We start from the raw sequence: 25,674 nt of genomic DNA, 5'->3' as shown, positions 1-25,674 counted from the left end.
AGAGACTAATCAGTGCTTGGTTTCTCATAAACATGTGTCCCAAAATAAGTAAAGTCAGAGATGAAAGAGAGCAAATTAGTAAGTCAAACATGTTTGTAAACACTTTCTTCACAGTTGAGAAAAAAGCTAATAAATCTCACATGTCGAGAGACAAACACAAACAAAATTTCTATTTCTCTAACACAAATGGGATTTATTCCTTCTTTGTTCCCCAGAGACTGAAGGCAGGTGGAGGGGAGGCACATGGTATGCACATATGTTCTTTAACAAGTAAGCCATAAATAAACAGTAGCAGACATAATCAACTACTACACTATGCACCATCACAACTTTACTGGTAGCACATCATTTAGTTGTGGTTAAGGTATGAATAAAAATAGATCTATCATTCTCAGAATAATTTATATTCTAGAAAGGCAACAAGCACTTCTGTTACAAAAGATGCTGACCATGATGAAAATGTCTTAGTCACAATCAATACGTACAATTATTTACAAAGTCAAGTATCAACAATTTTTAAAAGTAATGATAAAAATAAATTCTTGAACTTCATTAGGTGAAACCAACAAATCAATTTGTTTCAAACACTGTACTTTTTCATGGATTTTCATTTTCACTTTCATTAAAAGCCAGTGTCCTTTGACTTACAGACTGGTTTTAGTTCATAGTGTAAATTCATGTGACATTGCACCAATACTGTTGTTTGCCAAAGATGAAAAATGAACTGGCCTATACTATATTGCTGTAACAACTGTGGCGTACCTTTCATATTTGTTACACACAATTGTACTATGTTACAGATGTAGCAGCAGATACTTGTGCCTCCCTTCGCTCTCGTTTGCGGTGTTGTTTTTCTTCTGCTTCTATTCGTTGCCGCTTTTTTCGCAACAGCCATACTTCTTTAGCCCTCTCAGTTCTGCCCTCCATCATACTACGGTACAGTTTACGATGCTTTTTTGCTATCATTTTCTCTCGCAATCTGTATTCTTGACGATTCTGCCGCACCTTCTCCATAGGATCTTCAACAGAAACTGTGCCAGCAGTAACGGACATACGCTTGCGCTGAAATGAAACAAGTAGTATATAAATAACATTTTCACCAAAAGACCAGACTACAGTTAGTTTTTCAAAGAATGTGTTCTTACTTTTTCTTCTCGTTGGCTTTCAATTCCTCCACTTGGAGTATCATCAGCTTTGTTGTCAGCTTCTGCTTCAGACTTATCTACCTCAGATTTACCTTTCTTATGACTGTGCTTTTCTTTGGAGTTATGTTTATTCTTATCAACGGCATCTTCATCACTTGCATTATCTTCGTCATCAGAACTGCTCTCTCCAGAATCTGCAATGTATTACACATGCTTAATTAGTTACATACAGATTTACAATGGTTACAGTTGTGTGAGATGTGTTAGGTCAACAGCAATCTCAAATAAAATTTATGCATGCTCATCAATTACCGATGCTTAGTAAGAAACTTTTGATGCTAATATTACATATCAAATACACATAAAGTTCTATAATTCTCTTGCCATACAGTCACACACAATCTATTTATCTCTAGCAAAAACCTCTGTCTATTATTGAAGGCGTTATCAGTAAGAGACCATTTAAAACAGATGATACTGGTCTCAGGATTCTCAATGACTGTTTATAAATGCTTCTCCCCGTACTGTAATTACTCTAATCTTATCCTCATTACCGACCTGCATTACCTATGACTTTGCCTATGTGATCATTCCATTTCATGTTCCTGCAATGTGTTATGCCCAGGTACCAGGTGTATTATGAGTTGGCCGACTCCAACTGTTACTCATTGATATTATACTCATATGGTGTTACTTTTTTTTTTTTTTATCATTTTGTGAAGAGCACAATTTCGCATTTCTGAATATTTAAAGCAAGTTTTCAGTCACTGCACCATTCTGAAATCTTATTAAGAAATAACTGAATATTTACGCAGCTTTTATTGGGCAGTAGTTCATTATAGATAACTGCATATATGCAAAAAGTCTTAGGTTACTATTAATATTATCTGCAATGTCATTAATGTACATAGTGAACTGTCGTTATCCACATGCATTGCAAATTAATTACTAAGATAAAATTGTAGGATCCAAATAGAGTACCCAAGTAGAGTTTCCTCATCATTTTTCCAATCAGAATCCTTCAAAACATTTGTATGATATCTCCACAGAGTATTAACTGCTTTCTGTTGTCTGTCAGAAAGGACTCCATATGCCTCATGACAGTTCGGAACTTCCCAATGGGGATCTATGTACAGTAAAAATTCTGAGTGAACTCTTTTTCAGTATTAATTCAGAAGCACACACTGCTGTGCGTTGCTCACTACAAAATCTACTTGTTTCAATGTTTCTGAATTTCTGTTATATCTTAATATATGCAACAGCTCCTCTTTCTCTCATATTAGTTCTACATGAATATGATGTTAGAGTGTAATCCTTCACATTTAACTTCTCAAACCATGTGGTGCTCAGATAGGCACAGGATGTCTATCTTTTCAGAGCTCTCTAAATTCTCCAGACATGCTTGTCTACCTCATTACTCAGTCCTCTAATATTCTTATGAAATAAGCTAACCTTGCTTTGCTGTGCATTCTTAAACATATTATAGGGCTCTTCTGATGTTAACTTCTTTCACAACAGGGTGCTTGATGCCAATTTAATGAAAGGTACCCCTCCAATACCAGTAACCACAGGGATCTTGCTTTATATGACAGAGACCATCTGTTCATTTTTTTTGTAAGAGGCTTAGTCAACCTTTCTTTCATCCTCTTATTCACGCGTAGGCCTGTCTAGTATCCTAATCTCCCAAATGTAGCAACAGGTACTGAATTCACATGACATTTCATTTCAGTCAGCAGCAGGCTGCTGAACTCTGTGCTCACATGGCTGACAGGACTGTTAACCCAAGGCTGGTCATGGTGCTGCATGACCTCCACAAACCTTGTATATGAAGCTGCTACTCCTATTCCACCAAGGACACACTTAATTTCTATCTTCAGCCAGGCTCTTTCCTGCCCCACCTACTGTGATCACCTGAGTCTCTTTATCAAAACTGTTACACAAATTTCCTATGTCCTCTGTCACCTTGGTAAGGATAGGCATTTTGCTTCACAACTTGTGACCTGGTACCCTGTTCCTAATTTGTTCTGTACCAACTGACCTACGCCGCTGCCATGGCTACTATCCAGCAGCACAACTATTTCCTTCATATCTCTTTTACCAACCTACAATTAGCTAGAAATCTGATGCATTCTATGTGACCTACAGTTGGATGAGGCTTACAAAATAAATTGACTCACTGTCAAAATTGTAGATAAAACTAACCAAAAAATGAGATCCTAGAAACTCTGAGAGATTGAAATAGCTTTCTTTTTGTTGTGTCTTTGTCCTGAATCAATGCAGGGTCAGAATAGCATGGTTAATTTTAAAGGTGGCCAGACGCCCTTCCTGTGCCAGCACGTTGTTTCTGTGGATGGAATGTGCATGCACCAACACTCTGCATGAAGTGTTATTCATGACGAGAGGGAAAGTTTTCTAAATGTCTGTGAATCATGTAACTGACACGGCACTAGTAAACCAGCCTGGTATTCACATAGTGATGCAGAAAACCACCTAAAAATCATATCCAGACTGGACAGTACACCAACCACTTCATTAATCCGGCGGGTAGATTCAACCTGAGGCTGGTGCACCTCCCTGTCCCAGAAGCAGCACCTAACACACACGACTATCTGGGAAGATAATAAAGCACATTTAAATGAACTGCCAAGTTCTGGATGGAAAAAAGATTATGATCAAATAAAATGTGTACACTTCTACACCACAAGCACAACGATTTAGGTGGTTGGGGTGGGGTGGGGTGGGGGGGGGGGGGGAGGGGGGGGTAGAGGAGGGAGTCCTCCTGCAGGAGTAGGTGCCCATAAGTAAGAGGACTGTGGTCTATTCTCAGATGTGGACCACACCCTGCCTATCTAACCCCTGTTAATTTAGGCAAGTATTTGACCCATTTCTAAAAAAAAAAACTATTTGATGCAGGAACTTAATATTTTTACTGTGTTACATGATGCTAATAGTCAACTGTCCTAAAATCTACTTTATCCGTTTTATAGTTTTTAAGAAATACATTTTTAAATTTATTAACAAAAAATATTAAGTTTTTTCTGCAGAAAATATTTTTTGTGAACTTCCTAATTGGGGAATATTAATGAATGTAGTACCAAAGGTAGCTTTTTATGTTATGCAGAGTCTCTGAAAATATCATTCATTTATCTATGATAGTTTCTGATACAATGGGGCGTATGTACTGAAAATTTTAGTTTGCGGGAAATTGACTTTAAAGAAAAAACTTTTGAAATTTGTTTCTTACAGTTAATTAAAACTGTCCTGCTGCATATGATGGCCCTTCTTTGGCCTCTAGCAGATCTTCCAGCTTCTTTTTCATCTTCCTGGATGTTTGTCTTGCTTTCTTGGCCATATTAGATGCAGACCTGTCTGCATCAGCTATCCTCATTTTATCGTAATGTTGCAGCCCAGTGATCATATTTTCACCAGGATTAATTCCCAGCTTTTTCAGTACCCAGCACTTTCCAATATTACCACAATTGAATGTAATAACAGCATCATGAACTAGTTTCATTGTATGCATGCCTCCAAATACAGTTTTAGGAAGGCAGTTCAAAATTACGCTGTTGAAACATTCATTTGGGTTCTGTGTCTGCCCATGCAGACATTTCCTTAGGAGCTCAGGATGAGCCAAGTCCCTGAAAATAGGTTTAACTGCTGTAATAACAGCAGCAGGAAGAGAATGCTGGTGAGAATAAGATTCTCCAGTTGTCCGAGCCCTATTGTATTTGCACCACCAATTTTCTCCAGATGGACACAGTCCATGACATGGCTCATCATCAGTAGAGGACTTATGGAAGAATATGCTCCAAACATCTCTCTTCATTGCCTCCAGATTTTCTTTATTTGGTTGGTTGTTTTGGGGAAGGAGACCAGACATCGAGGTCATCGGTCTCATCGGATTAGGGAAGGAGGGGGAAGGAAGTCGGCAGTGCCCTTTGAAAGGAACCATCCCAGCATTTGCCTGGAGCGATTTAGGGAAATCATGGAAAACCTAAATCAGGATGGCCGGACGCGGGATTGAACCGTCGTCCTCCCAAATGCGAGTCCAGTGTCTAACCACTGCGCCACCTCGCTCGGTTTTTCTTTATTTCTCCTAACTGCCTGCCCATAGTATACCTGCAAGTTTCCTATTTCAGTATCAGTTAACTGACCCTGTCCGGTCAACAATTTTCCATCTTCTAATTTTTTTCCTCTCATATTAACAGTTAGTTTTCTCAGCCTTGTTCCCAAACATTTTTGAACATAGCCTACACATTCTATTTTGCTAATAATGGCATCTCCATATGGCTTAGAGTTCACCACATTGTTGTATGCCTTACTGTCACCATCACCCAAATATTTGGTGTACCGTACGCCTCTTGTTTCTAAAGAGCGATGAAATATTTGTTATACTCCATGAACTTCCAAACCACCACTTGTTCCTCTAAAATTAGCCACACAGTTATATTCTTTATGTTCACTGACTTCACAACATTTGCAATATTTAGACGTTATCTCCACATCTAACACTTTACCGGTGCCTACACTCGTGGCAGTCACTACTCCATTCAGAGAAGTATGTCCTCTTTTCTGCCAACTTCCATCAAGTGCAACTGCAATATCCGAACATTCATCATTTTCTTCCAATGCTTCCATAGCAGCCAGTTTCATGCTTTCCTCACTGACCTCACATACAGCTTTCTCTAATATTGCAGTCAGTTTTTCAAATTTATTTGGTGGTTGATGTAAGTTCATCACTGAACAAAATGTTCTCCCTGCAGACATGCCCTTGCCAATGCATCGTAAGGCATAAACTAATCTAGTATTGATTTCATAAGGGCCACTTGCATCTGGTTTTGAAGAACTCAAATGAAATCACAGCTAAGCATTTAGTGCAAATTAAGTCCAAAGCAATTGCTAGGCCTTTTCTCCCACTGGCACTCTCACAAATTTTCACACTCTGTGACTCACCACACTGTCTACATTGTATAAATTTAGAAATTACATCTGATTATATTCTCAAATTTATAATAATGTTACTGCACCCCTTTTCACTTACAGTAAATCCGCTGTAACACTCTTGAAATGGCGAGAGCTTCTTTGATGATGCACTTGTTGAAGAATTACAATTAGAAACATCGTTGCCAGGTGACATAACCTCTTGAACAGAAAGCTTTCTAAACTTGTTTCCTCTAAATTGTCATTTCTTGAAAATGCCTTTACGTTTCATCATCTTCAATAAACACAACAAAAGACACGTAAACAAGCACTGCAAACGTAAGTATAACAACTACTCGCAATCACACCTGAACAAAACTAACCGCGTGTTTGAAAGCATGTTGTTTACAGACAGCAGAAACAAAAGAATACCAACCATTGCAGTCAAAGGATAGCCAACACACTCAGGAGTTAAAAAAAAAAAAACAACAACCCTAACGTGCAATGTAGGGGATATAAAGACCAAAAATATCTGCAGAAAAGTGGGTGAGGCACATAAACACACTTGGTAGGAAAACGCTCTTTAAATGCTCGAAAAAAAATTTTTTTTCAGCAAAATCCTTTTCATAGTACTTAAATAAAACCTTAATCTATCGAAATATGATGAAAACGAAAAACCCACTTTTTTTTTCAACCGGAACCACGGTGTGGTCCCCTTAAAGCCGCTTCTATCCATCTGTGCGAGTGGAGTGATGTTCAATATGACAGAACTGTAAGCTCCACCAATCTTAATCTTCTATTTTGTACCTACACCTTCTCCCTATGACACGACTTTTGCTCTTGAATTAATACCACACAATGCGACAACACAGAGTAATACATTACTATTGTTGTCCTTATCCCTTGCTGCTGGGTTTCCATATGCCCGATAATCCAGCAGAATTTTGCTTTCTTCCCTTAAAATTATAGGGCATGAAGTGTCTTTTATGTTTAGCGCCACTTTGTCTGCTGGGTACATTTTCTGAATGGTTTGTAGGGCACCTAGGGAAACACAGCACATGAAAAAGTTGTTCTGTTGATTGCACCTCCTCTGCTCGAGCATTTCTATGATTGCTTTGGACTCTGCATCAAAGAGTGTAAATTCCTCTAGAATCTAATCCCAAAGACACTGTCAGAGGAAACAACTGCTTAGACCCACCAACTTAAATAAATGTTAAATTTCAGTGTTTCTCTATATATATATTTGTAAAAGGCTAGTTTGGACATAAAATCTGGCACACAATATTTCTTGCACTTTGTCAAAATTAAAAACAACCTTGATTCCACTAGTAACCAGGCATGATACTGCTTTAACCGTCTGTTTATACTTTCAGATCTGCAACACTGAGCTGCACAAGCTGCTCCTTTGTTCTAATCTCAAATGGTCCCGCAGCTCTTCTGAAATTTACATACCTACATTATACTGATAGGCAGACAAGAAAACTGAACGTTGGAGTGATGGGATCTTGGATGGTCGTAACATCATGAGGAAATTCTGTCGGCTGGTTGGAGGCTGTTTCCCAGCCTCAGCACAGAGTCCGGGTGTAAGACTTGTCCTTATGGCTCCTGTTGTTAGTTTAACACACTCATGGTGAATGGAGTTAAAGGTCTTTAATTAGAACAGTTGAACAGAATCATACACAATAAAGCCACAGTACAGCTGCAAATGTGAAAAAGCTCCTTAAATTAACGATGGGGAGGATTTAACTGCTTCTCCTCCCTCTCTGTATACTTCAGACTGATTAAAAGTGTGGTCACATTTATCTGGGGAAGAATTATGACTTAAGACCATAACTCTAGTCTTCTTGAAGATAGTTGCACTTGTTTGAAGACTGGATTCAAGACTTTCTAGCAGACAAAACTCAACATGACATTCTTAATAGACTGATATCACTGCATGTAAAAGGAATATAGTGTGTACCACAAGGAAGTGTCATACAGCTCTTATACTGTTCACAATATATACATAAATATCTGGACGATAATATTTGAAGATCTGTAATGCAGTCTGTGGAAGATGCTGCAGTATACAGGAAAGTTGTAAAGTCAGAAAACTGCAGCAAAATGCAAGGAGGCCTGCAGAGAATTGTGGATTGGTTTAAGGACTGGCTGCTGATCCTCACCATAAATGAATGTGTTGTACATAATTTGATGGGAAGACTGATTACTGTTTGATCACTTCTGGCAAAGAATGGATGGAAACAGTAACAGCTAAAAAGATGTGAGAGTATCTGTTCAGACACTAAAAATGCAACAACCATATAGAACTAGTCGTTGAAAGATCAGATGCTACACTGATTTACTGGAAGAGTGTAGTCCACCTATGAAAGAAAGAGTTAGCTTAGAAAAACCTCATCCAACTGATTCTGACCATAGCAGGTAGTGTGTGTGTGTGTGTGTGTGTGTGTGTGTGTGTGTGTGTGTGTGGCTTACAGGCTCTCAACGGCGAGGTTATCAGAGCCCTTACACATATTAAAAGACACAAATGTGATCATACACGCTAAGACAATGGAACAGAATAAAAGATGCCACAGAGGAGAATAAACACACGTAAAATGACAAAGGAGCTAAAAGGAAGCCACAGGTAAATGTCACTGGCTGACCACTCACCTAATATATGGTTGAGCCAGTCACCCTGTTAATACATTAAAACCATCTCCCTAAAATGTTGGAAAAGGAGGACAATTCACAAAGCTTTAAAACTCTAACCACATTCATTTGAACGTTACCTAAAACAGATTGCAGATCTGTCAGCAAATCAGCCATGGCTCGCTAGTCAGGGGAAAAAAAATATGCAGTCCAATAAAATGTGAAGCAAAGTGATCTATACGCCACAAAGGGCCACACATTGGAGGGTACTCTCGCTATAGCAAGAAGCCATGCAGCATAGGTTTGTGGCCTCTGCGAAGATGAGTGAGGAGAACCTCATCCTGTCTTCATAGCTGAAAGGAAGTACACCATGGCCACATTGTGGGGTTTAATAGACAGAGCTTATTGTCTGTCACTTCCAGCCACTCATCCTCTCACCGATGCAAAAATCTGGAGCTCAACAGCAAGGTTATAGCATGCAGGTGGATGGCACACTGAAATACCCGAGGATCGTGACACAACACCTCCTTGGCTGCTAGATTTGCACTTTCATTCCCCCAAACTCCCATGTGCCCTGATATCCAGTGAAAAGACATCTCCTTCCCCAGTATTGTAGTTGCAGGAGGGCATCCTGGATAGTGTGGACTACTTTATCTGCTGGATACAAACATTTCAGAAAGTGTAGGGCACTCAGAGGATCTGAGACAAGAAATTTAGCACTGGAAGAACATCTCATTTGCTCCAATGCTGCAAGATTTCATATAATTCTGCATAAAAGACAGTAAAGTCTTGAGGCACATGAACCTTCAGGATACAATCCAGGAAAACAACAGAGAAACCAACAAAGTCCTCCCGTTTCAAGTCCACCTGTAAAAATGGCTACATAGCTGTGGTACTCAGGTAAAATGTCACAAATTATCACACTGAAAACGGAAGCAGGAGTGCAATCTCTCCTGTACCACACCAAATCTAAAATTACTCTGGGCCTCTCCAGAAACCAGGATGGCAGATGATTAAAATCCTGGATTTGGGGTTGTACCTGTTACACACTGAGTGACTCCAGCACACGTCGCACGCCCAAATGGCATTGTGGCTTGTGGTCGATTGGAGCAAAGGCATTCCAAATGTGGAAGAAAGCAGTTTGGTGTGCAGGTGAAGTTGGAACTGCGAGGAACTTACGTGCCTGGTGCACCATGAGGAGCTGCCGCTGGATGGTAAGTGGTGGTTCCCCAGCATCAGCACAGAGACTGAGTATGAGCAGGCCGTGCTACACAGTGTACCCCTAGTCCAGCCACGACTGCACGAAAGCCCAACAAAACTGGAGGAGATGTGTCCTGTCCACTCCCCAAGGCCCGTGGGTGAGGCACTTCATGATATTTAGTGTCTTGACAGATCTGACTTCCAGGTCTCTTAGGTGTGGCAACCACAACAATTTGGAGGGGGGGAGAAAAATGAGTGACGCCTAGAAACCTCGACGTGTTTCTAAGATGTCGCAGGTCAGGTAAATTAAAAATATGACTGAATGATTAAAATGTGCACACACACACACACACACACACACACAAAATTGCAGAAAACCCATCTTTGCAGCCCACTCCTCTAACCTAACCTCCACACTGTAAATTGCAACTGGCAGCTTTCTGTTGCAACACTGGAGTAGCAACGGAAAACAGCAAAACTGTCCGCAAATAGGAGCACTGTCCATGACTCCTTACCACAGACATGATACTGTTTAATAGCTATAGCAAAGATGGTAACACTTAAAACAGTGTCCTGATGTACAACAATTACCTGCTCAAATCGATCGTGTCACCAACTTGAGTCAAGGAAGATCACAAGAACATAGGGAGATGGCCATGAAAGCTCCATTGATGCAGTTATGTGAGAATACTGTGTCTCCCAAGTAGTGTCATATGCCTTACTGATATCAAAAAAGGTGCCACAACAGTTACGTTTATGTAGGAAAGCCTGCTGTATAGCCACATCTAGCAGGGTCAAGTTGTCGACAGTGGACTGAAACCTCTGGAAGCCACACTGAGAGTGGCTAAGCAGTTGCCTGGTCTCTAACAGCTAGAACAAATGATAGTTAACCATTCGCTCCAGGAGTCTTTCTACACAGCTCGTTAAAGCAATACTCCTGTAACTGCAGCCTTTTCCTCACTTTAGGAGAGGTAACAGAATCGCCTCCCTCCATGAGTTGGGGAAGCTGCCCGTCTGCCACATAAGGCTGAAACATTCAAAGATGATTTCGTTTGATTCTGCTGGCAATCATCGAAGCGTGCAGTACCAGAGTTGGTCCTGACTGGGTGCAGTGGCACAAGTGTCAGACAGTGTCGATTCCAGTTCCCACATGGAGAAAGGAGAGTTGTAGGCCTCAGAAGTATTGGATCTGAAGTCCAACTTGCCCCTCTGTACAGCTGCACAGTAGTGATGCAATGCCGGATACTGGCTTGCATCAGCTGTAGTTTTTGCAAAATGACTGGCCAGTGTTTGGGCAATGCCTCTGGGCATTGTTTGAAGACACCCCTATTTCAGCACTGCTGTGATTGATAAACAACTGTGTTTACTGGAAATCCTCCAAATGGCTTCTCATACTTCTGCAGAACATGTGGAATGGTTGATGGAGTCCAGGAAGGCTTGCCATGACCTTTTCTTGCTCTCCTTAATAACACTTTGAGACTTGGCTCTCACGAATCGAAAAGCTATGAGGTTGTCTCCCGTAGGGCGGCATCTAAATTGTTGAAGAGCAGCACACCTGTCCCAGATGGCTGAATAGCACTCATCTGTGAACCAAGATACAGTTCGCTTCCTAAGATGATCTGAAAACATTGGGATGGATAAGTCAGCAGCAAGATGCACCACTCACGTGATGTGGTCCACTGATTCCTGGACACTGCTGTGATGTTCAATCACAACCAGCTGGCTGAACAGCATCCAGTTAGCCCTGCTGACCATCCATGTTCATGGCTTCTCCTCATGTAGTGCTCTGTGAGAGCCTCAGAGTCTACTGTATCTGGTGGAGATAGATTCCGTGAGCAAACAGTGATCCTCCAACACCCATGAATTTCAACAGCAACTGCTTGCAGGTCAGTAGCCCTCATGCACGGTATTGACAAACCCTTGGCTCCATCCCCAGTCAGGTCATCCTTCGGTGACGGCTATAGCTCCGTAGCACAGGACTGCTAGTGGCTTTAAAATGTGTTTCTTGTAAACACAGGCACAGGGGGCATTCCTGCACTAACAGTTTCAGTTCCTCCACATGTGTCCTGAACCCATTAGTGTTCCACTGTAATATGGGAGCCATTTATCATGGGGGTTGCACTTTCACCCTGTCTTTCTGCCAGGGAGCGGAGCCTGTAATGGGTGGAAGCTCTGTCTTGGAGCGAGATGATCAAGGTCCGTTAGCTCTACCAAAGAGTCAAGAGAGACATCAGATAGTATGATGACGACATCTTCATCTTCAGAGTGTTTACTTCCCTACTCCATCAGTGGAAGATGCTTGCTTGGCCTTTGATTTTTTGCCCTGGGTAGGCTTCGGAGTCACAACCACAGCAGTGGTAGTGGCAGCACTGGAAAGTGGACCATACTGAATCTTAGGGGGAGCAGGGAGCTCCGCAACATTAGTGACTACAGACTTTTCCAATGTTTCGGGATGAAGTGTAGGCTATGAAGTAACTACAGCAGCACAAGTACACCGATAAATGCAGGTACTATTGCTAACACTAGCTACCTCCATTTGTGTAGTAGCATCACTTTTCTGTACTGACTGCTTAACAACTGACTCAAAGGAGGTAGCGAACGTTGGGGGCTGCATGCTCTTATAAATCTTCTTGGTCTCACCATAGGGAATCAGTCATGTGGTTTTAATCTCCTGTATCTTCAATTTCTCAAGAAAGACACAGCAGTTGCTACTCTAGACTGGGTGGGCCCCAGAGCAATTTACTCACTTTGGATGAGATGAGCATCTGACTCCATTGTGGGCAGTCGTACCACATTTGTCACAAGCGTGCTTCTCCCTTGCATCCATGTATGGTATGCCCAAATCGCTGGCATTTAAAACAGCGCATTGGACAGGAGACATAAGGCTGCACAGTTAAATGAAGAAAACCTGAAACTTCCTGGCAGATTAAAACTGTGTGCCCGACCGAGACTCGAACTCGGGATCTTTGCCTTTCACGGGCAAGTGCTCTACCATCTGAGCTACCGAAGCACAACTCACGCCTGGTACTCACAGCTTTACTTCTGCCAGTTCTGGAAGAAAACCTGCCTTAATAGTTCCAGGCAGGATGACCAATTTGGATTTAACAAGATCGCCCTCCACTAGTTTCATAATGTTCTGCACATCTACAATGCCTTCTTGGGCCCACTCAACTTTCAGGCCTTCTTTGGGGGTGTCCACCGTCTCTGCATGTCACATCTTTACTATAGTTTAATGTGGGGTGAAGCTCAGTCTCAATGGCATATTCTCCAATGGTTTTGGACCTCTGTAGATTCGTCACTTGTTGGGAACTTGATGTTTTCAGCAACAATGTACCATTTCGTAACCACTTAACTGATTTTAAAGTACCTGTAATCCTCTCTAAACCCTGCTGTATGTAAAAAGGTGACACTTTGCCAAAACTTCCCTTTTGCCCTTTAACCAATAAAAACACACGCTGACCAGCAGCACACATTCTTTTACTACACACTCTAGGATTCTTGACTACCAGGACTGGTTACACAAGCCCTCTTATTTGATTGGGTGTTAGTACCCAACGGCAGTCCACCCATTCTGCTGGGAGGTGGAAGACAAAACTCTGATGGATGCATCTCAGTCCCATAAGCACCTAGGGAAATAAAAATACTCCTAGACAGAGCCCCGCATGCCTAAGTAAGACTTATACAACTGAGGTGCAGCAGGTTCCCCAGATATGACTGTTCCACCTCAACGACCATATATCTCATCAGAGTGCAGCACACCTTGAGACTGAGGTTGTTTTTAATAGTGGTTTTTACCATCCTTGCAATCTGGGCAGTCAAGTCGAGGTCCCGTTCCCTGTGACACACAACATGCCACTGCCCTGCCACACAGTGGTCACTGAAGGATGCTCAGAGCTTACAGTGAGAGAGGGCTGGTGGTGCTTACCAGTCCCCAGACCAGGAACCCCAGGTTCGCCAAGCCTATACCTGGCAAGCAAATGCTGAGCCCCTGAGGGCCCAGAGATAGCAGCCGTGCATGCATGAGGAATGGTTGCTTGATGGAATTTGCATATGTGTTTTCTTTTCTGAAGAAGGCTTTGGCCAAAAGCTTTTGTGTAACGGTCTTTTTGTTGTGCTTGTCTGTTACTCAAAGTGTTATCTTTACTGTGAGTAGCAAATCTATCCTTTTCATAATATTGTGTGATTAGTGCACCAAATGCAGCCAACTGGGACAGGAAAGTACTGTGGTCACAAATCACAATGAGGAGTACCTTTCGTGAGATAAAGCAAGTCATTTCCGACCTTGCAGCAACAATGGTGGGCACCACATCTGGTGCGCTTCGCGAATAGAACCATGACCCATGTGGGGATGGCTTTAAGATCAAAATTAAGACTGAAGCAATAAGAAGAGGCCATGGAGTCCAGACTCATATGGACAGAAAATAGCGAAAGACTGAATACGAAACACACAGAGATAATGAGAACAGAAACCGAAACAGACAAATTTATTTTCAAGACAGGCATAGTTGGATAATACTGATTGCTTCTTCACAACAAGAATTCCCAAACTGAGAAGCATGAAATTAGGAGCTATTAATGGAGAGTGAAACATACCACTGACAATTGACCTTGCCTGTAACAGCAGGTGTGCTTTCCATTAGAATATCAGCATTAAAATTACGAATAATTGACTAGGTGATTTGAAAAAATTCCTCTTGCAGTAAAAATATTTTGTAAATGCTAAAAAAGTTGTACAAAAATTGTTTCCATAACTAACTGAAACACTATGAATTACTTTTTTTTATCTCAGTAAATGTCCAGGCATTCTGTCTGTAGTATGTGAACTTTAATAAACAATGACTTCAGTAGCTTAAAATTATGGAATATCTGGCCTACAGAAATAGTAAATTCCTACCTTTCTGCTCGATTAATGAAGGATCACGCAGCTGTTGTTCTTCAGGAGGGATATACTGCTCCTCACGTTCTGCATCCACAAATGGCGAAAGATGTGGTGGCAGAATGGCTCCAACAAAATATTTCTCAACGGGCAGTAACTGTCGAGCATTTACAGAATCAAATACCCATTGTGGCTGAATGTAGTACCTGTAAAGTAAGAAATTCATTTCATTCAGTGTGTACACTGTCAGATTTCACATGACAAAACAAAGTGTTCAAGGTGTATAAGTATCCTCAATTAGCCCACAGCATTAGCCTCTTCTCTTATTTGTCTGACCTCGGTTTCCTCAACTCAATATGCCCCTTTTCTGGATGTTCAACGCATTTTCTCTGATGGTTTTAATAAAACCCTATTCACACAAAAATTACTGACCAACATCTATGCCTCTACATTGGTATCTGCCACCCTTTCCACAACAAAAAGTCACTCCTGCACCAACTAGCCACCCACAAATGACATCTCCAGTGAAGAGTAATTGCTTGCCAGTATGCTAAACATCTTGCTAAGGACTTAAGAATAGGCAGTACCCAGACCCCTCCTCAAAATATAATTCACAAACAGATCTTCTATGCCCTTCCCACACATTCTTGCAGTAATTCAATCACCTCACACCAAATAGCTGCAAAGGATCACCCCTCCTTCCCTGAAACTAAGAACATCCTTCTCAACTCTCCTAAAGTGATCACTCAAGGAATCTATGAAATATCCTGGTACATTCTAATGCCATGCCTGTACTATTGTCATTGCATGCCATATGCACATGAAAGACCCAGGTGCAACCTCTTGCCACATGTGGCATATTGACATGAACAGGTGCAAGAACTGTCCCATGCATATATCCAGCACTTCCTATTCCAGCTCCTCATAGTCATATGCTAACCACTGGACACAGAGGCGTGTCTAAAATCAGCCATGAGATATATCAACTCAACTACAATTTTTGCACAGCCTTCAACCAGCCGTTTAGAAGATAACGGGAAAATTTTGACAACTCAGAGAATTCTGTTTGGTTCAACTTCAGTGACTGCTTTCCAACCTTTGCCATTTTGTCCATCACCCACCATAACTAGCTTCTCTGCATTGCATGGATTTTTCCTGTGTTATGTATCACTTCCTTTCTCCAACAATGTGCCTCACCATCTCGGCCACATTTCCCCCTACTTCCACAACAGCTCCACAACACTTCCGTTCTGGTTCATCTAGTTGTCAAGCTACATCCCATCTCTTTTCTCTACTGTCTTCCTCTTTCTCTGTTCTGTTCTGTTCTGTCATATGTGATGAATAATGATACAATATGGCCCAAAATAGCAATTTAGCAACTTTTCTGACAGTCCCACTTTCAACACAGGTGTAAAAACCCGTAACAAGCCTCCTGAGTTGAATCTCACTGATTGGTGCTTGGTGTTATATTGCTCTCAGTCTTTCTCCTGAGCATCCAGGATCTGTATACGAGCCAGCTACCTTACTTCTTTGGTCCTGTTGATGAGGTGTTCTATGTAGTAATCATGAGTACTGTCTGGTTCAAATGGGAACAGCATATCCATTGTCGTTTCGGCCTCATGGCTCTGGAGCAGAAAGAACATTGTGAAGACTGTGATCTTGTTTTGCAGTGTTGCACGTGAATGTCGTGATGGACAGTATCCTAATCCAGTCTCTCTGTTTGACATCTATGTATATCAATGATAAGTGCTAAATATCAAATAATTAGACTGGAGGCATGCAGCAAGTGACACATGTGTTGTTATGATACACTCTAAGGTGGCTGGAACGTAACATAATCCAAACAGCGCGATTCTGAGACTATGAGGTGTTATGAACAGAGTCTTTTCCAAGTCAGCCTCATCAATGTCACTTTGCCAGTAGTGTGTGCGCAGTCCACAATTATGAAATACTTTGTGCCTTTCAAGCTGCTAGCAAGTTATCAACGTATGGAAATGGACAGATACCTTTCTTCATAATTTTTTTCATTAGCCGGTAGTCGACACAGAAACGTCATGTGCCATCCTTCCTCTTCGAAAGGACCATAGGAGAACAGCAAGGACACTGAAGGTTCAATAATGTTATCTTGCAGCATCTGATCCACTTCCTCCCAGATTATATGTTGCTCAGCTGATGACACTATATGAGTGCTGGCTAATTGGTGGACAATTCCATAGCTGATGGGCCGCTTTGCCTGTCTTTTCTCCATTCTCCATCTGAAAATTGACGTAGAATGGCTACCACTCACCTATGCCACTCCTTTGTCAGGCTAATACTATTCGCAAATCAATAGTAGTTTCTTCCTTTGTGTTGTCTGTAGTGGCAGAGGAGCACAATCTTCATCTCTGGCTCTAATCTGCTCTTCAATGACTTGTTTGGCTACCCATAAGCACATAGGTGTAAGGATGAGTTGTGGTTGTTCATGACAATTAGTGATATGAAGTTATCCTTCACCACATATAATGCTCATGATTGTTGCTGGCATGTAGATTTCTTTTGTGGTCCTGAGTAGCTTTTTGCAATCCACAAGAGCTTCACAGTTTAACTGAGGATCTCTACTGATGATTGGCACTCATCTTCATGATGACGAGATAAGACCACCTTCAATGGCAAACAACTGTCTCGTGTGGTGGCTGGAATAGCTTCATCAATCTGCAGCTCTGGTTTTCTGCAGTTCATAGTGAGCGAGTGTGATGCCTGCCTGGAGTTCAATTTGAGAACAACATTACGGCTACATTCTGTTAAAATGACAAATTTGAAAGGCTACCTTGTGTCGTTGATAGTTATGCTTGCAATAAATGTTTGTGTCTGCTGAACATATTTCCTATTTGTGAATTCCAGCACAATCATTTCATATCACGCAACAATCTCCTTTACATGACAATAATAAGTACGCATCATTACAGGAAAATAATTCCCGAAGCGACTAATGGCATGGGAGGCTAACAGTCGACGAGGACTTCAATGAGATTTCCTGGCATCTTGGTGATTGTTGCCCACAAAGGGTTCTCATTTGTAGTTGCTTTATGTAGTTTCCCTGAGTACAGTGGCTAGGTAAAGGGCTGGTACCCCATATTAGGGCGGGAATTGACTACGGTGTGTTGGGGAGTGAATTCATCCAGAGTACGCCAACTGCCTTCTTCCCACAGTTTGACTGCAATTGTCTCCGGTTGACTGGTATGAATAGAACTGTTGTGGTGGTTGACATCTAACAATATAGGAGCCGTCAAACACTCGTCTTCTTTCCCTGCAGTGGTGTGAGTGTCCAGTGTTCCACAGTGAAAACATACCAGCAAGCAGTCCTCTGTCCTCCAATTGTCTGTTCTTCTCCAAGGTGTTATACTTAGCGGAGGAATTGGTTTACCAATACTGGTCAGATGCTGGCTTGTCATTTGACAGCTGTACCACTAACAAGGGAACCTCCCCATCGCACCCCCCTCAGATTTAGTTATAAGTTGGCACAGTGGATAGGCCTTGAAAAACTGGACACAGATCAATCGAGAAAACAGGAAGAAGTTGTGTGGAACTCCGAAAAAAATAAGCAAAATATAAGAACTGAGTAGTCCATGCGCAACATAAGCAACATTAAGGATACTCCAAGCTCAGGAGCGCCGTGGTCCCGTGGTTAGCGTGAGCAGCTCTGGAGGGAGAGGTCCTTGGTTCAAGTCTTCCATCGGGTGAAAATTTTACTTTCTTTATTCTCGCAAAGTTATGATCCGTCCGTTCATTCATTGACGTCTCTGTTCACTGTAAAGTTTAGTGTCTGTGTTTTGCCACCGCACCGCAAAACCGTGCGATTAGTAGACGAAATGACGTGCCTCTCCAGTGGGCACCGAAAACATTTGCTCGCAAGGTCATACATCAACCGATTCCTCCACAGGACAACACGTCTGATATATTCCATATGACACTGGTGACGGCATGTGCGTCACCTGACAGGCATATGTTGTCGACCCATCTAACTTGTACACTTGGCGAATGGGTAAAAAGATTCTTCTACCTTGCCGATTTAGGTTTTCTTGTGGATGTGATAATCACTCCCAAAAAAGTGATGAAAACATAAGAGTTTGTCACGTGAACTGCAACAAATGACTGCAACAGTTTCACAGTCGCACAGTTTTCCCTGTGCCCTGTCAAAACATATGTTTCTAACGTTTTCAAATTTTTCTGTGTGTAGACCGTCAAATACTGCATGTGTCTAAGCAAATCTGAACATGTCCTGGAATTTTGGAGAGCGAAGTTGATTATGTTTGAGTGCCTTAACTTTGATAATAGTCTGAAAATAAAAAATTTTTCACACGAGGGAGACTTGAACCAAAGACCTTTCATTTCGCAGCTGCTCACGCTAACCATGGGACCACGGCGCTTCAGAGCTTACAGTGCCCTTGATGCTGCCTATCTTGCGCATGGACTACTCAGTTTGTATGTTTTGCTTATTTTTTTCATAGTTCCACACAACTTCTTCCTGTTTTCTCGATTGATCTGTGTTCAGTTTTTCAAGGCCTATCCACTGTGCCAACTTGTACTTAAATCTGAGGGGGGTGCGATGGGGAGGTTCCCTTGTAAGTATGAGTTGGCCTCGTCCATTCTTCCTGTTGCATTCAACTGGTAGTGCAGACTGATGCTAAAGATCGATACTCCTCTTCTTTGGCATTCTCTTATTACCTTCTAATTTATAGGTTGACATTTACAGCTACTATTTCTTGCTTGCCTGGTCTGACATTTCTGGCTGATACACACTGCTCTCTCTCTCTCTCTCTCTCTCTCTCTCTCTCTCTCTCTCTCTCTCTCCACTTACTACATAGCAACGTGAGGTTGCGGTTATCACCCATAAATGCCATTAGAACCACACTGAGGAGTTGGTCTTACTTCTTTCTTTTTTTTCTGTTGCATTTTCTTGATGTGTTGGCACCATTTGATCAATTCCTTGATTGTTGTTGTATTCTTTACCAGGACAGCTTGGTAGATATCATTTGTGTCTCCTATCATCGTATTTGAGATTTTGTAGGCTTCAGTCATATTCGGATTCACAATTTGCACAGGGCCAGAACATACTTTGTGCAGGACTGTGCTGTTTCTCATGGCATTAGGCAATGCTCTTCAACCGTTCCTGTGTTAAGCAGGCTTGCTGCCGATTATTAACAAATGTTTTCTTCAGTTCAGCCTAGGATGTGTCTCAGCTCTCTTTGTTGTTTTAGAACCACTGTTGGGCTGTGCTGTCAAGGTAAGTACACTTTTGCCAAATTGGGCAAATCATTTCAGCCATTCCATTGATTGTTGGCCAGCATCTGCAGTGAACACTAAGGGCACGATTATGTTGCAACCTCACCACTGGCACTTCACTGCTCTAAAATCGCACCTCATTGCTTCCTGGGAGCATTGTTACATTTACGCTGCAACCTTGCTACTTGCTACCCGCTGGGAATAATTACCCTATAGCAGTTCACATAGTAGGCAGAGAGCTTGTCAACAGTGTCACCACACCACAGACCAAATCTGAAAGTAATGTCATCAATGAAATCCAACATTTACAAGGAGACATCTCCAGTGGTGCACTGACTTTTTGAAACCATCTACAAAGTTATGTAGGCCAGGTTCCCAGGTATCACACACTGCAGCCATTCACCCTGGTGGGTCCTCCTTCGTGAGTAACTGATAAAGAAAAATTTGGAACTATGCATGATGCTGAATGACATTAAAAAAGTCAATTTAAGTAGTGTGGTCATGTGGTTTAATGAATAGGATAATAGATGTACCTGCAGGAGGTTGTGGGTTTGAATCTCATCAGGTGCAGTACATTTTTTAAATTTTTAAATCTTTATCATAATGAATTTGATCATTTTTATTCAATTAATGATTTAAATGTAGCTTTTTATTTCCATTCCTTTGTTATATCATTTTACCATAATATCATATACTTCATTTGCTCTCATTTTTCATTCTTTTTCCACTTGAAATCTCCATTCATGTGTTTTTAATTAATTTTACACATTAATTTAAATTCAATTTCTTTTGTTTTATCACCCTGCTTTTTTGTCCACATTACTGAGTTCATTATATCTATTTCTCATTTTGTTCAAATTTTGTTATACTTCCTTCATTTAAGTCTACTTCTGCATTATTTAGTCTATAGTGCAAAAATCTTACAACGCTTGTATGACAATTACCATGCAAAAAAACTGCACATCTGGTAACAAAAAATACAATGTTCACACCACTGCATAGTCAATATAAGTAGATTATTTGGTCTTTTGGGCAAGAATCAAATAATGGAAATCCAAGATGGAATGTAACAATATTGAAAATGCAGTTCACACACATGGAGTTGCATTTTGTGTGTGTTTGTGTTTGTGTGTGTGTGTGTGTCTATTGTTGACAAAGACCAATGGCTGAAACCTTTAATTGTGAGAGTCTTTTTGTTGTGCCTATCTGCGACTTAGTATCTCCCCTACATGGTGAGTAGCAACTTTCCTTCTCATAATATTGTTATTTGGTTTTTTGACCGATAGATCAGAATTTTGAAATAATCGAATATTATAATAGGCTATATGTTGTTGTTGGTGGTGGTGTTATGGTCTTCAGTCCAAAGACTGGCGTGATGCAGCTCTCTATGCTACTCTAACCTGCGCAAGCTTCTTCATCTCCAAATAACTACCGCAATCCACATCCCTCTGAATCTGCTTACTGCATTCATCTCTTCGTCTCACTGTATGACTCCTACCCCACACGCTTCCCTCCAGTACTAAATTGGTGATCCGTTGATGGTTAAGAATGTGTCCTACCAACTCATCCCTTCTTTTGGGCAGGTTGTACCACAAACTTCTCTTCTTCCCAATTCTATTCAGTACCTCCTCCTTAGCTATGTGATCTACCCATGTAATCTTCAGCATTCTTCTGTAGCACCACATTTCAAAAGCTTCTATTCTCTTCTTGTCTAAACTATTTATTGTCTATGTTTCACCTCCATACATGGCTACACTCCATACAAATACTTTTAGAAAGGACTTCCTGACACTAAAATCTACCACCATTAGTTATTTTGCTCCCTAAATAGCAAAACTCATCTACTACTTTAAGTGTCTCATTTCCTAATCTGATTCCCTCAGCATCACCTGATTTAATTTGACTACATTCCATTATCCTTGTTTTTCTTTTGTTGATGTTCATCTTACACCCTCCTTTCAAGATACTGTCCATTCCGTTCAACTGCTCTTCCACGTCCTTTGCCGTGTCTGACAGAATTACAATGTCACTGGCAAACCGTCAAAGTTTTTATTTCTTCTCCATGGATTTTAATTCCAACTGCAAATTTTTCTTTTGTTTCCTTTACTGCTTGCTCAATACACAGCCTGAGTAACATCAGGGATAGGCTAAAGCCCTGCCTCACTCCCTTCTCAACCACTGCTTCCCTTTTGTGCCTATCAACACACTCTACAAATTGTAAATAGCCTTTTGCTCCTTGTATTTTACCCCTGCCACCTTTAGAATTTGAAAGAGAGTATTCCAGTCAACATTGTCAAAAGCTTTCTCTAAGTCTACAAATGTAAGTTTGTCTTTCCTTAACCTACCTTCTATGAGAAGTTGTAGCATCAGTATTGCCTCGCGTGTTCCTACATTTCTCCGGAATCCAAACTGTTCTTCCAGAGGTTGGCTTCTACAAGTTTTTCTATTCTTCTGTAAATAATTCATGTTAGTATTTTGCAGCTGTGACTTATTAAAGTGATAGTCCAGTAATTTTCACATCTTTCAGCAGCTGCTTTTTTGGGAACTGGGATTATTACATTCTTCTTGAAGTCTGAGGGTATTTTGTGTGTCTCGTACATCTTGCTCACCAGATGGAAGAGTTTTGTCACAGCTGGCTCTCCCAAGGCTATCAGTAGCTCTAACGGAATACTGTCTGCTCTCAGGGCCTTGTTTCAACCTAGGTCTTTCACTGCTTTGGCAAATTCTTCACGCAGTAGTGTATCTTCCTTCTCATCTTCGTCTATGTCCTCTTCCACTTCCATAATATTGCCCTTAAGTGCATCTCCTTGTACAGACCCTCTATATAATCCTTCCACCTGGCTGCTTTCCCTTCTTTGCTTAGGACTGGTGTTCCATCTGAGCTCTTGATATTTCCTCCAAAGGCCTCTTTTAATTTTCCTGTAGGCAGTATCTATCTTACCCTTAGAGATATATGCTTCTACATCCTTACATTTGTCCTCTAGCCATTCCTACTTAGCCATTTTGCACTTCCTGTCAATTTCATTTTTTAGATGTTTATATTCCCTTTCACCTGCTTCATTTATTGCATTTTTATATTTTCGCTTTTCATCGATAAATTCAATATATCTTGTGTTACGCAAGTATTTCTACTAGCCCTCATCTTTTTACCTACCTGATCCTCTGATCTCTCAAAGCTAACCATTTTTTTCTACATCAATTTCCCCTGCTCTTGGCAATCGTTCCCTAATGCTCCCCCTGAAACCTTCTACAGCCCCTGGTTCTTTCAGTTTATCCATGTCCCATCTCCTTAATTTCCTGCCTTTTTGCAGTTTTTTCAGTTTCAATCTGCAGTTCATAATCAATAAATTGTGGTCACAGTCCACATCTACCAATGGAAATGTCTTACAATTTAAAATCTGGCTTCTAAATCTCTGTCTAACCATTATATAATCAATCTGAAACCTTCCAGTGCCTCTAGATCTATTCCATGTACACAACCTTCTCTCATGATTCTTAACCCAAGTATTAGCCGTGACTAAATTATGCGTGTACAAAATTCTACCAGGTACCTTCCTCTTTCATTCCTTTTCCCCAGTTGATACTCACCTACTACTTTTCCCTCTCTTCCTTTTCCTACTATCGAATTCCAGTCCCCCATGACTATTAAATTTTCAGCTCCCTTAAATATCTGAATAATTTCTTTTATCTCATCAAACATTTTCTCAAGCTCCTCCTCATCTGCGGAACTAGTTGGCAAATAAACTTGTACTACTGTGATGGGTGTGCGCTTTGTGACAATATTGGTTACAACAATGCATTCACTATACTGTTTGTAGTAGCTTACCTGCTTTCCTATTTTTTTATTTATTATTAAACCTATTCCTGCATTACTGTTATTTGACTTTGTATTTATAACCCTGTAACCAGAAGTCCTGTTCCTACTGTCACTGAACTTCACCAATTCCCACTATATCTAACTTAAACATACCCATTTCCTTTTTCAAATTTTCTAACCTACCTGCCCGATTAAGGGATCTGACATTTCATGCTCTGATCCATAGAACGCCAGCTATGTTTCTCCTCATGATGATGTCCTCCTGAGTAGTCCCCACCCGGAGACCCGAATGGGGGACTATTTTACCTCTAGAATATTTTACCCAAGAGGACACCATCATCATTTAACCATACAATAGGGCTGCATGCCCATGAGAAAAGTTACTGCTTTAGTTTCCCCATGCTTCCAGCCTTTCGCAGTATCAGCACAGCAAGGCTGTTTTGGTTGATGTTACACGGCCAGATCAGACTGTTGCCCCAGTAATTAATGAAAATGCTACTGCCCCTCTTCAGGAACCATATTTGTCTGGCCCTTCAACAGAGATCCCTCCGTTGTGATTGCACCAACAGTATGGCTATCTATATCACTGAGACATGCAAGCCTCCCCACCATTGGCAAAGTTCGTGGTTCATGGGGGTTTTTTATAATACATATTATAATAGATAAATACAATTAAGTTCTTTTTCACAAAAATCCTGATTGGAAAAACAATGATACAAAGAAAACAGGAAACAAATGAAAAAGTTCATAAGGTGATTAAAATGATGTCACAGAAATAAAAATTGTAGTTAAACCAATCAACTGAATAAAAATAATGATCAAAGTCATTTTGATAAGGTTGTAAAAAAAAAACAAAAAACAGTACGGCGAGATTCGTACCCACAACCTCTTACATGTGATGCTATTATCCCATCCAATACACCACACAATCAGACAAGATAATGCGACTTTTTTAACATTACTGAGCATCACATACAATTCTGAATATTTTTTCATCAATTACTTGCAAACGAGGACCTACTAGGGTGAATGGCTGCAGGGTGTGATATCTGAGATCTTAACTTATATCACTGCATACTTGATTTCAAAAAGTCGATTCCACCACTGGAGTCCTCCCCTTGTTAATACTCAAAGCACATTTATTACAAACACCTATGTACAGCCGGAACAGAACTGTCCTGGATGGAGAGGATAACTATCGGTACAAACACAGAATATTCCAGAGTGTTGGTATTTATACAAACATTAAATATTCTGAAGTAAACAAACATTACAAATGTTAGATATTTCATAACCCTCCCAGAAATGATAAATAACAATTTGCTGGGCATTGTGTTTGGTCACCTGCACCACGCCAGCCAGCGAAGCTAACCATTATGTCACACTGTTTGTGCCACAGCTCACTACAATATGATAGTGTGGTTGCCTTTACTCTTTCCATTGCTTGCATTGTGCTCAGATCTTTAAGGTATCTTACCTCAGTTTTATATGCCTGGCACAAATGTTCCTCCCAAATTCAACAGACACCATGAAGTAAAGATGCACAATTCTTTCTTCTTTGTGTAACATACACAGATAAAGTACATATGCTTTGAACAATTATATTCATGATTAGTTTTCAGAGTCATACCATCTCTCTTTATGCCTCAGGTTTTGTCATTTAGACGAATGAATAAACATCCTCCATAAGCCTTGTTATTATACGTCATGCCTTTTATCTTCAGAATGAAGCAGATATATTATAGTTTGAATTAGCAAATATATATGAATGAGTGATTTTTCAGGATATATATCTGGTCAAGGAAAAAAAAAATTTTGAATTATTC

At 40.8% G+C, this 25,674-nt stretch overlaps 1 protein-coding gene across 1 annotated transcript in view; it reads right to left on the bottom strand.

The window, feature by feature from the left end:
• Positions 1-383: 383 nt before the first annotated feature.
• LOC126485114 (pescadillo homolog) overlaps positions 384-25,674 on the bottom strand; it is a 39,811-nt gene continuing 14,520 nt past the window's right edge. The window contains exons 7-9 of the mRNA XM_050108746.1: positions 14,788-14,975; positions 1,146-1,339; positions 384-1,062 (exon numbers count right to left, since the gene is read on the bottom strand). Of these exons, the coding sequence (XP_049964703.1) occupies positions 790-1,062; positions 1,146-1,339; positions 14,788-14,975 (655 nt within the window). The 3' untranslated portion in view covers positions 384-789. The remainder of the gene's footprint in view (positions 1,063-1,145; positions 1,340-14,787; positions 14,976-25,674) is intronic.

This window comes from Schistocerca serialis, chromosome 1 (genome assembly GCF_023864345.2).
Source record: "Schistocerca serialis cubense isolate TAMUIC-IGC-003099 chromosome 1, iqSchSeri2.2, whole genome shotgun sequence".
Taxonomy (NCBI): domain Eukaryota; kingdom Metazoa; phylum Arthropoda; class Insecta; order Orthoptera; family Acrididae; genus Schistocerca; species Schistocerca serialis.
The sequence above is the reverse complement of the archived record's forward strand: the minus strand, read 5'-3'. Positions and strand labels throughout refer to the sequence as shown.